This window comes from Ctenopharyngodon idella, chromosome 5 (assembly GCF_019924925.1).
Source record: "Ctenopharyngodon idella isolate HZGC_01 chromosome 5, HZGC01, whole genome shotgun sequence".
In the NCBI taxonomy this organism is placed as follows: domain Eukaryota; kingdom Metazoa; phylum Chordata; class Actinopteri; order Cypriniformes; family Xenocyprididae; genus Ctenopharyngodon; species Ctenopharyngodon idella.
In genome coordinates, this window is record NC_067224.1 from 36991867 (window position 1) to 37004056 (window position 12190).

At 38.9% G+C, this 12190-nt stretch overlaps 1 protein-coding gene across 3 annotated transcripts in view; it reads right to left on the bottom strand.

Annotated features, from left to right (window-relative positions):
• Positions 1–2386: 2386 nt before the first annotated feature.
• LOC127512638 (metal transporter CNNM4) overlaps positions 2387–12190 on the bottom strand; it is a 49842-nt gene continuing 40038 nt past the window's right edge. For 2 of the 3 annotated variants that reach the window (XM_051893716.1, XM_051893717.1), the window contains 2 exons: positions 8494–8669; positions 2387–4366 (listed from right to left, as the gene is read on the bottom strand). In XM_051893716.1, coding sequence (XP_051749676.1) covers positions 4127–4366; positions 8494–8669 — 416 coding nt within the window. In that variant the 3' untranslated portion in view covers positions 2387–4126. Of the gene's footprint in view, positions 4367–5958; positions 8076–8493; positions 8670–12190 lie in introns of those variants that run through there. The other variant, XM_051893718.1, reaches the window with a different exon arrangement.

Below are 12190 nucleotides of genomic sequence, written 5' to 3' on the forward strand. Positions count from 1 at the left end.
TAGTCCTTCATCAGTACTTATACAAGAGTAACGTCACAGACATAGTCTTGTAAGGATCTTGGACCTGTGCTGGTATCATCTTGTGCCAGGAAGACGTTTCCGTTGTGGTCAAGCACTTCCTGCAACTGTCAATGCTGGATGGGGGTAAGTCCTTCACTGCACCATTGCCGCAGCTCCTGAATGGCCTGTACAGTCTCTTTTGATGCAGAGGGCACTGGTGCGGTCAACTGGGCCAGCGTGGTGTTGACATCCACAGGGGTAACATTTAATGTGGGCGTTCGACTATTCTGCCTAGCTGCTTTCCCCCTCGCTTGGCCCAAGGGCACATCAACTGTCATTTGCCCCTTCTGTAGGGGAACAACTTCATGACCAATCTGAAGGTAAGCCCTGGCCACATTTATACATGCCCCACTCAGTGTCAAAAAATCTAGTCCAGTAACACAAGCATCTTCTATGTCTGCCAGCCAAAACTCGTGGACGAAAACACCCGTGCCTACCGTCACCTGCAGGTGAGGGCTGCCCCCTGCATCGCAGTAGCTGACCATCTAGTCTCAGCCTCAGACGTCATGCCCACAGACCATTGGCTGAACTTCTGATGCACACTTAACTGGAAACACTTCAGGATTTTCGAAGTCGTCATCTGGTTGGTTGAATTCTACAGGATGTCTGGGAGACGCGTGCGTTGCGTTCTTTAATGGTCCACCTGGAAACAAATGCCGTGACGCCAAACCCCCTCGTGGAAGAATGCTGTTGTATTTACAACTGTGACAATGAGTGTTTACCAGGATCAACTAAATGCTGGATTTTCAAAAGTATGTGAAGTTTGCGGCTCCGTTGTTGCAGTAAACTTGCACAAAGTTTTTGAATGAATACTGCGATAGAGTCCAGACTTTCTGCCATCAGTCTGAAGGTCTGGCTACGTGAGACTACTGACCACCCAGCTGACATCGACCCTTCCGTTCCAGGGCAGACAATGGAAATGGTGGACCCCGTGTTGATGAGGGCCCTGCAAGCATGTCCATTTACAACACAGTGCATGTACAAACCCTGGGTGTGGCCCACAAGTTTACATTTTTTCTATCTATCGAGGGGTGTAGACTGTGGTGGGAGCGGCCGTCCCTCCGCCCAACCGCTCGCTCCTAGTTTTTCGGAAATGCAGGCTTGTGGGGCAAAGGCGCAGGGGCAGAACTATCACGGGCCACATGTCCCACCTCCCCGCAAAGGTAACATGGGTTCCATCGGGTAGAACATCCTTGCTGTTTCAGGGGCCATTCTCTGCTCTCGTCTTATTGCATAAGGTCACCGCACATAGAACCATACACATCCGCGGCCAAAGCACCCAAATTCTCCCCTTCTTTCTTCCGTCTACCAGCCAGCTGTTTCTGTCTTTGCTCTGCCATCTGCCACACCCCAAAACTCTGTTCAAGCACCCCCATAAGAGTCTCCATCAATTATGCCTAAACCTAGCAAACATACCGTTACGTGTGCTGTGTAAACAACTTGGTTATTGTAGCGCTAGACTAAATGTGAGCAGGCATTTACTCATCTCACCTGCACAAAAACAGAAGCAGTATTCCTCAGAATGAATAAAAACAGTGAAATGCAAACTCAGAATATTACACAAACCTGCGATGTTAAATTACACAAATGTACTTTATGTATTTAATCTCACTTTATTAACCAACGTCTTTGCTGCTAACATTTGATGATTCAATTCAAACATACTAATACTGTAAGCAAAAATGCTTTAGTTAAACATCACAATTTGCATTTAATTTTTTTTTTCTTTCATTGCTTAAGAGTGTCGAACTTCCTTCTCCTGTGTCCTTTTCTTCTACATCCAGAATGGCAGCACGGCTAAAAGGTTTGTTTGAGCTGCGCCCCCTCTACTGTACAAGCGTGTATTTGCATTTCCTTCAGCCTGAGGCTTATTCATTTCAATTTTGGTGTGAAAGGGCCTTTACATTTGCCAAAATAGAACTTTTTTGTTATTAAAAACAAAGAAAGCCCAGTCCAGGTGAGGAAAAGTAATGTAACACATTACTTTCCATAAAACATAAGTAGCACACTTAATTCTTTTTACAGGGAGCAACGCAATACTTTTTAAAAGCAACTTTCCCCAACATTGGTCAGTACACCTGCTGATGATTTAATGCAGAACATCTGAATTGTTAAACAACACTTTTGCTGTGTGAAACAGTGAGTCAGAGGGAAATCTGGATGAGTTACAGAACAAATCACAAATTTGAGATTTGATACTCTTAGGTATGTAAATTTGTCTTATTCATATAAAGCTGAGACTACTTCCCTTTAGTCCTTTTACACATTCACTCGATTTGAGGTTTACAAAATACCACTGATTATGAATACAAGAATTTGAAACATATTACACTGATTAAATAAATAATTTAATAGCCAAACTTAAATCATCTAAAAGAAGACCTTTCCCAAACCACAAAATAACTTGGAAAAATACAGTATAAAATGAATCAAGAAGTTGTTACACCTAAAAAATAGCATCAGTTTCCAATGAAGACAAAAAAAAAAAAAAAAAAAGAATGTCTGAATTCACAATGTATTTTGTGACTAATTTGAGAAGGACAGGAAATAATTTTTGATTAACAGTTAGAACGAACAGAGAGTGCCTTAAACACTGAGGAGCTGTCAACAGCAAAAAAATAAAAATACACAGTGCAGTTCTTGCACCCCTTTTTATCAATCGAGAGATGCTACAGAATAGAAGAGGCTTTTGTGTCCATTTGACTAGGCATATTTTCCAAGCAACCTGTCTGTGACCCTTTTCACTTTGATTGTTCTTATCAGTTTCAAACATATTTGGTATGAAAGCAAAAGATTTGCACAATGGCAAAAAAGGCAAAGAAACAGTACATTTTATGAAGTCACTTCCTGAACCTGCCATCTCCTAGTTTTAGGCATCTACAATTTGTAGTCTGTACCATGTCAACCTGCATATAATACGCACAGCAATTTTAAGAACTCACAAAAGATAATAATAATAATAATAATAAAAAAAACATTTAAAAATATACAACCTCAATTGAATGCTAAATAAATACAGCAAAGTGTTAAATTCTTTTGGTTAGATTACCTCTGGTCCAATGGGAGCAACAGATACAGTTCGAGAGCTCTAATCACACAAACGTCTTGTGCAGAAAAGGGACTCCATTTACAGATGTACTACAATGACAAATGCTTGTTCTCTTTGGAGTAAAAAAAAAAAGTCAACGCAATATTTTTAAAAGGACAATTTTACACATACACAAACACTAAATCACATTAACAAACCTCCACAGACAACCAGCAGAAATATCCGACATAAAAATTACAAGTGGATGCCATGTGTATGAGATGCAGTGTATCTTAGTGTTTCACTGTTTGGTGCATTTGACGACAGCATGCTTCACTTTTTTTGATCACTTGTCGCGTGGGTTCATGTAAATCAATAGGGAATTATCGAACATGCAATTACTATGTGAAGCTCAGCGTCTCCCTGAGTTGTTGCTTGCTTGGGCTGCAACGGCCAAATCGGACTCATGCGTTGTCGTATATATAACACACACTGGCACATATATCTGTCACAAACTCGCTTTCATTTCACTCACACACTCAAATACACACACACACATTATATATATATATATATATATATATATATATATATATATATATATATATATATATATATATGGAATTTGGTACAAATATGATAGAGCTATTGACTAACACTAAATAAAAAGGCATCCGCAGTTTCCCTCACTCGCGTTCAGCCAGTTTCTGTGAGCAACCTCAATAGAAAAATGACAAAATAAACATCTTCATGTATATAGAAATGTCTCAATTCGCACAGTCTATAAAACACCCCAGAGAGACTGATGGAATCAGGGGCCTTTTTCGGTCCAGATGCACTTTGGCTTCTCTGTGTCTTCATCTTGCACAACGTGTTACACAACGTCTTTTTCACATGTCTCAGCAAACTATTGCTCACCATAGACCCACACTGATACACCACAAACTGGAATGACTAGCGTCTGATAAAAATGTCTGGGGAAAAAGTGCTTAATGTCCAATGGGTGTAAGGGATATCAGTGAATTGTGTGCAAGTGTGTCAAATGGCACTCTCGTTATGTGTGCTGTGGTTGGCCTGGAGCGCAGATTGGCTGTTCTGTTCGTTAAGGAGCGAGGTCGTCTCATCAGTGGCATCCGTAAGGGCGAGAATGTTTTCCGATGAGGGATGGTGAACGGATGATGTGCTGTTATCCACGCGGCCGTGTCCGCTGTCTGGAGACTGGGGCGAGCTGTCCAACCGAGACGCCATCAGACCGTTCTGATACTGAGAGCGTGTGATCTGGAAAACAGGAAGAGACAGAAATATTAGTTGTGAGAGCTACTTAGAATTTATTGCAGAATTTCTTGATGGATGAAAGAATAAACCATTTTAAGCCGCGTTTCCACCGCAGGAACTTTCCGCAGGAACTAGAAACTTTAGGGTGGTACTCGGTCTGTTTCGACCGCAGGAACCAGGGTCTAAAAGTTCCGGGTAAAAAATTGCCCCTCTGAAAGTACCTGCTCGCTAGGTAGTTCTTTTTCAAAGTTCCGGAACTTTCAGGGGTGGGACTTGGGAGCTGAACATGCTGATTGGTTGACTCCACGCAGTATTTTATTTCAACCATCGTTTTTTTAAAGTCTAAACTGCACATTGGGCAGTTTTTATATCAACTTTTTTATTATTATATAACTATGTTGAAATATAAACATTTAAACGGTGTCTGTGATAAAAACATACATTAAACAAATGAAGACAACAAGTTAAAGGTTAAGTGTGTACATTTTAACAGCATCTAGCGGCGAGGTTGCGAATTGCAACCAACGGCTCAGTCCACCTCTCACTCCTCCCTTTCGAAGCACATAAAGAAGCTACGGTGGCCGACACAGGACAAAGATGTATCGTTGTCTGAGACAGCAGAGAGTAGCCAGTCAAGCAATGAGGTTTCTTTACAGTTTGTCCATTTAGGGCTACTGTAGAAACATGGTGGCGCAAAATGGCGACTTACATGTAAGGGGACCCGCGGTGTAGATAGAAATGCCTCATTCTAAGGTAATAAAAACATAACGGTTCATTATGTAAGGTCTTTATCCACCACTGAAAACTTAGTTATGTATTTTATATTGCATTTCTGTCAATAGATCCTCCTAAATATTACACACTGGACCTTTAAGTAAAAATATAATCAATATTTAATATAGCAAAATGCTTTATATATTTAGCTTTTAAAGAGTTATTTTTCTAGTTGACTACCAAGTTATGGTTTAACTGGTCTCCTGAGGTAAATGTAATGTTATCTGACATTGTTTACATGCTGTTTTATTGACCTCTTTCTGTGGTTGAAACACTGATTGAGTGATTACATGAGAGATGATACATTTCAGTAAGTTCTGCTATATCTTCCACATACCTCCTGATGTTCATTCATGTTTATTTCATGCTATAACTAGTATTAAAGATGATTGGTTCACATGCTGTTTGTATTTTGCTATAAAAATGACAGAATTTGAAAGCTGAGACTTTCCTTCATATCAAAAGTAACAAAGCTTATTGCGATTTTTAAATGGTATGTGCGCTACAAATAATGTTTTGTGAAGTTTTGTTCATGCATCAACTGAAAACATCATAGACTAAAGATCTCAGTTCATCAAAATGAAGAATGATTAAAGTTGGCATAAAACGGAAGTCCCTATTGTGACGTATAGCCGAGTGAAATGGCTTCTTGAACAAGAAAAGATTTAGGGCGGAGCTTGATTTTGTCCATAGAGAATTGATTAGATGTTTGAAATGTAGTGGTTTTCTAATGGTCTATTGGCTGTAAGCAACAGGCTGTCCCCACCCTCGTGCCAGTAAACACAGCAGAGAATTACAAGGGCACATGAATTTGAAAAACATTTAATTTGAAGATCATTTAATAATAATAAATTTTATTTATAAAGCACTTTACATTTTAAAGAAAATCTCAAAGTGCTACAAAAGAGGCAATAAAAAAATAGAGCAGTTAGAGCCATTAAAAAAATAAGTAAAACAAAAAAAACATTAAATTTAATTTAAACATTAAGAAACTTTTTTAAAAAGGTATGTTTTTAGACCATTTTTAAAACCATCAGTTGTTTGTGGAGCCCTCAGACGTTCAGGGAGGGCATTCCACAGGCGAGGGGCGGCGGCACAAAAGGCTCTATCCCCAATAGTGCGAGTCTTAGTCTTAGGGGGATGTAGCCGATGCGTACTGTGGAGCGGAGAGAACGTGCTGAGATCTGTGGAGTAAGGAGTTCTTTAAGGTAAATGGGGGCATTACCATAGATGCACTGATGTGTAAGGAGGGAGACTTTATACTCGATTCTGGCGGAAATGGGAAGCCAATGTAAAGATTGAAGAATTGGTGTGATGCGTTCGTATTTCTGCACTCTCATCAGGATCCTAGCGGCACTGTTCTGTATATGCTGGAGTCTCTGGATGCTCTTGCTAGGGATCCCAATCAGAAGAGCGTTACAATAATCCAGTCTAGAGGAGACAAAGGCGTGAATGAGTTTCTCAGCATTATGTAGGGTGAGTGTGGGACGAAGTCTGGCTATATTCCTGAGGTGGTGAAAAGATGTTTTGCAGAGATGTTTAATGTGCGCCTCAAAGGTTAAATGAGGGTCAAACCTGATACCGAGATTGGTGACTAATGGTGATAGGGGAATGTCCTGGCCAGAAAATGTAATACAGGTTATGGTAGATGATCTGATCTGATGAGGGGAACCAATGAGGATGGCTTCTGTCTTTGAGCTGTTCAGCTGGAGAAAGTTATGATTCATCCACTCCTTTATCTCCTCCAGACAATCAGTGAGTGTGGGTAGAGTTGTTGACAATGATGACGACGACGATGATGATAAATAAGTGTCAGTTTTCATGTATAATTGTGTATCATCGGCGTAGCAATGGAAGAAATTCCCAAGTGACTGATGACTTTGCCGAGGGGGAGCATGTAGAGACTGAATAAGATAGGTCCAGGAACTGAGCCCTGTGGAACCCCGCAGCCAACCGCATGTAAACAGGACCTTGAGCTTCTCATGGCCACAAATTCAAATCTCTCTGTGAGGTATGACTCAAACCAGTGCAAGACGGTGTCATTAAGTCCAATAGAGTGGTGCAACCATTTGAGAAGTATACCGTGGTCAACGGTGTCGAACGCTGCATAAAGATTCAGGAGGACAAGGAGTGATGGTGAACCAGCATCAGCTGTCATTAGCAAGTCATTTGTACTTCTCACTAAGGCTGTTTCTGTGCTATGGGCGGAACGGAAGCCAGACTGAAACTTTTCAAAAATGTTGTTGTATTTGAGGTGGTCCTGAAGGTGCCTGGCAACTACTTTCTCCAAAACCTTAGAAAGAAATTGTAGGTTGGATATGGGCCTATAATTAGCAAGAATTTGAGGATCAAGGGTAGGTTTCTTCAGCAGTGGTCTGATTATAGCCGTTTTTAGGGCAGATGGTACATGACCAGTCTGAAGGGATTGGTTTATTATCATGGTGATAAGGGGACTGATGGCAGAAATATTTGCTTTCACCAGAGCTGTAGGGAAGGGGTCATGGGCACAGCTGGAGGATCTCATCCCCCTGATGGTGTCCTCAACCTCAAGTTGAGTACCTTCTGGGAAGCAGCAGAGTAGTCTCGAAATACCAGACTATAGGTCGGCAGTTGGGACAGACAAGGAGGAGGAAACAGAAATGGAGGAGCGAATTTTGGCAATTTTGGTAATAAAAAAGGTCATAAAATCGTTACATTGTTCTTCTGTAGCTCCTGTGAGTGGAGCAATTTGAGGTTTAAGGAGATGATTTATGATGGAGAAAAACTGTTTGTAATTGCCAGGACTATTTTGAATAATATTTGAATAGTACTGTGACCGTGCTTCTTTAATGGACTTCAAATAAGCTTTTCGGTGGTCCCGATAGGCCAGCTTGTGAACGATTAGTTCAGAAGTTTTAGACCGTCTTCATTTTCCGCAGGTCACTTGTGAACCAGGGAGCTGAACGGGAAAAAGTAATTGTTCTGACTTTAACGGGTGCATAAAAGTCCAAAATGCTGCTCAATGTCTTATTGTAGAATTCCACAGATTCCATGACTGATTAGATATTTGCAGAATGGAGATGTTGAAATAAATACTAAATTTATAATAAATACAAAAATATTTCATAAAAAATATGAATTGTCAATTTTGATTTCATCTAGCGTCCACACATATGTAGCTGACATCTTTACCTGTTGTAGTTTATCCATATTGTGTGCATGAAATAAACACTGGCACAGCAAAAATGTGCAATCGTAGAAGGGCTAATTAAAAACACCATTTTGGTAAATGATTTCGGCCTTCAAAAACTGTTTTGACCAAAACCAAAAGAATCTGGGCGCCGAAAGTTCAGTGCATCACTAAACCATATCTTTACCTTCACAAACTGTAGGTCCGCCAGAGCTCGGACATTGAAGTCTGGTGTGTACTGCGGCAATGGAGCGCTGCTGAGCTGTGTGTTGCTGCCGCTGATGGACTGAGGCTCAGGGTGATCCGTGTAGTTCAGAGACGCAGATCGGTTGAGTCCGCTGATGTGAGAGGGCGAGCGGAATTCTGAAACAAACGCACGGAATGTTGAAAAGATGTGATAAAGGAGGGTGAGTAAATGATGATATACAATGTTTTCAGGAGCTACAGTGCAAAAAATATAACAAATAGATTCTTTTTTAAAACAAATTAATAGTTTTATCAGCAAGGACGCATCAAAAGTGGCAAAGATTTTAGGGTCGTTCCATGTCAGATCAACCAAATTTTGAAAACTTCCCTGCTCAAATTTATGCTTTTGTTCATATTTTTTTCTGAAGAAAGACAAACATAAATAGTGATGAAACCAAAATGTTCAATGTAATGAATGTATATTGACTGAGTAATCCGCTTTTTTGTAGAGGGGGTTTTCACATGAGATTTGGAGCCAAATTATGAGGGGGTAAAAATGACTTTAAAAAGATGGCAAGATCATTATTTTATTTTTACACAGAGATTGGTAGGTCTATTAGTTAAAAATGTTTACTTTAGCAATCTTTGTTGCAATATGCCAATGGTGAAAGTTCAAAAATGGGAAAAAGCACTACTTGTATTTTATGCCAAGTTTGCATGCCTGTAACTCTAGTATTAAAAGATACCTTAATATCCTTTTATATTTTGGTTTTTAACAAACTTTTCTTTTGGTATCTTCATTTTAAAGGCCTAACATGTTTCAATCCCAGAGATATGGAGATCTTAATGCGGCTCCATGAGTAAATTAGTAAACTGTACACATTTTAAGTGGTCAAAAACCAAATGTGGGTCACTTTGCATACAGCTGATAATCCTCTTTAAAAGAAAAAAGTATCTGAACAACAAAAAAATGTTGAAACTAGAAATGTATCTCATGTTTTTCCATCAACACTACTACATAGAATATACCTTTCTGAGTGCCATAAATGTTGTTTTTCCAAAGTTTGCATGCCTGTCACTCAAATTCACAAAAAGATTCAATGATATTTCAGTATGATTTTAGATTCTGGTTCTTAAACTTTTCTTTTGAAATCTTCATTTTCAAGGCCCTGTATGGTTTAATCCCACAGATATGGGAATCTCAATGCAGCTCCATGGTCAATTTGTTGAATTTTCAAAAACCAAATGTGGTTCACTTTGCACAAAGCTGATACTTATTGCATTTAATGGGGAATGCCTGAAGAATAAACAATGTTGAAACTAGAAATGCATCTTGTTTCCCTCCATCAAAACAATTGCATACAATAATCCACTGAAATGGTCAAGGCACATTAACTTGCTCTCAAAAGTGTATTTATAAGAAACTAAAGAACCTACATTTAAATTAGTTTCAGAGATATTTGGAAGAAGGGATTTTGTTCATTTTAATAGCTTCCGAAGCTTCCAAGAGTTCAAATACACAGTATTGTAACTACTTTACCAATATCTCTGGGATTGAAGCATACAGGGCCTTAAAAATTAAGATTCCAAAAGAAAAGTTTCATAGGAACAAAAATCTAAAATTATATTATGATATCTTTAAAACTTCTTGTGTCTCATTTGTTAGCATTATAGTTAATGCATTAAGTAACACGAACTAACAATGAACAATGTATTTATGTGATACCCAGGAACTAATGTGTACTTACACTGAAAATACACAAAACCTGACCACTTAAAATAAAGTGAGGAACCTGTGTTGATACCCAGGAACTAATGTGCACTTACACTGAAAATACACAAAATTGTATTACATGAAGAATAAAAGGTGTTCCGGTCACACAATATTTCACTTATCTTTGAACAATTTTTTATATATATTTTAATAAAGGAAACCATTAAATCAAAGGCATAAAATACCCCAAACAATCAAATTAAACCAGAAATAAACATTAGGCTTTAGCGAAACAACACATGTTACTCACTTTTATTTTAAGTGGTCAGTTTGCGTGTATTTTCAGTGTAAGTACACATTAGTTTCCGGGTATCAACACAGGTTCCTCACTGTATTTTAAGTGGTCAGTTTGTGTGTATTTTCAGTGTAAGTACACATTAGTTCCCGGGTATCAACACAGGTTCCTCACTATATTTTAAGTGGTCAGTTTGTGTGTATTTTCAGTGTAAGTACACATTAGTTCCCTGGGTATCAACACAGGTTCCTCACTATATTTTAAGTGGTCAGTTTGTGTGTATTTTCAGTGTAAGTACACATTAGTTCTGGGTATCAACACATGTTCCAGACCCTTTCTGGTAACACTTTAAATAAGGTTTTATTTGTTAACTGCTTGGTATTTGCATGTTGTCTTTTACAGAATGCGAGTTGCACAATAAAATAAAATCAAACTTAGTGAATCCTGGGGAGCCATAATGTGCTAAATGAGACAACTGAATATACATTGGTGTATTCTGGTGTATTTTGCAAACATTTGTTCCATCCATAGCTTGACTATGAAATAGTTTGAATAATAAGTATCCACCCTCATACTCATATTTAAGCACATTGCGGTAGGCATGAACAATAATGCTTTACACGTGTAAAAACATAAAACTGCCACATTAAGACCTCCATACCTCTGGGATTGAACCATATAGGGCCTTAAAAATAAAGAAACCAAAAGAAAATTTTGTTAAGAACCAAAATAAAAGGATATTAATATACAGTGTCCTCCACAAATATTGGCACCCTTAGTAAATATGAGCAAAGGTGGCTGTGAAAATAAATCTGCATTGTTTATCCTTTTGATCTTTCATTAAAAAAAATTCACAAAATTCTAAACTTTCATCGAAGTAAAACAATTGAATTTGGGGGGAAACTCACATTATGAAATAACTTTTTCTCCAATACATGTTGCCCACAATTATTGGCACCCCTAGAAATTCTTATGAGTAAAATATCTCTGAAGTATATTCCCATTTATATTTACATTTTTTTAGCACACCAGGGTGACTAGGAGCATGAAATTGTCCAGCCATGACTTCCTGTTCCACAGGAATATAAACATGAGGAAACACAAAGGCCAAATTCCCTTAATCATTCATCACAATGAGAAAAACCAAAGAATATAGTTCTGATGTGCAGTAAAAGATTGTTGAGCTTCACAAAATAGAAAATGGCTGTAAGAAAAAAGCTAACGCATTGAAAATCCCCATTTCCACCATCAGGGCAATAATTAAGAAGTTCCAATCAACTAAAGATGTTACAAATCTGCCTGGAAGAGGACATGTTTCTAAATCGTCCTAATGCGCGGTGAGGAGGAGAGTTTGAGTGGCCAAAGAATCTCCAAGGATCACAGCTGGAGAATTGCAGAGATTAGTTGAGTCTTGAGTCTCAGAAAGCCTAAAAAAAATTAAAGCTGCAAGCAGCGATGAAAGGGCCCTCGCACCCAGGACCACCGCCACCCGGTGGCCTTAGGAAAACAGTGAATAGTGGGCGACATGCATGTAAGCGAGTAAATACAGGAGAATTATGGCAAAGTCATTTCGATGTGCCACACTTCCTGCTGCCAACAGGTGGCGCTTTGACTATTACTGAATATTGGCATGTAGATGTCTTCAGGCCAGGACTATTATCAAACATGTGAAGTTTGGAGCAGATCAGA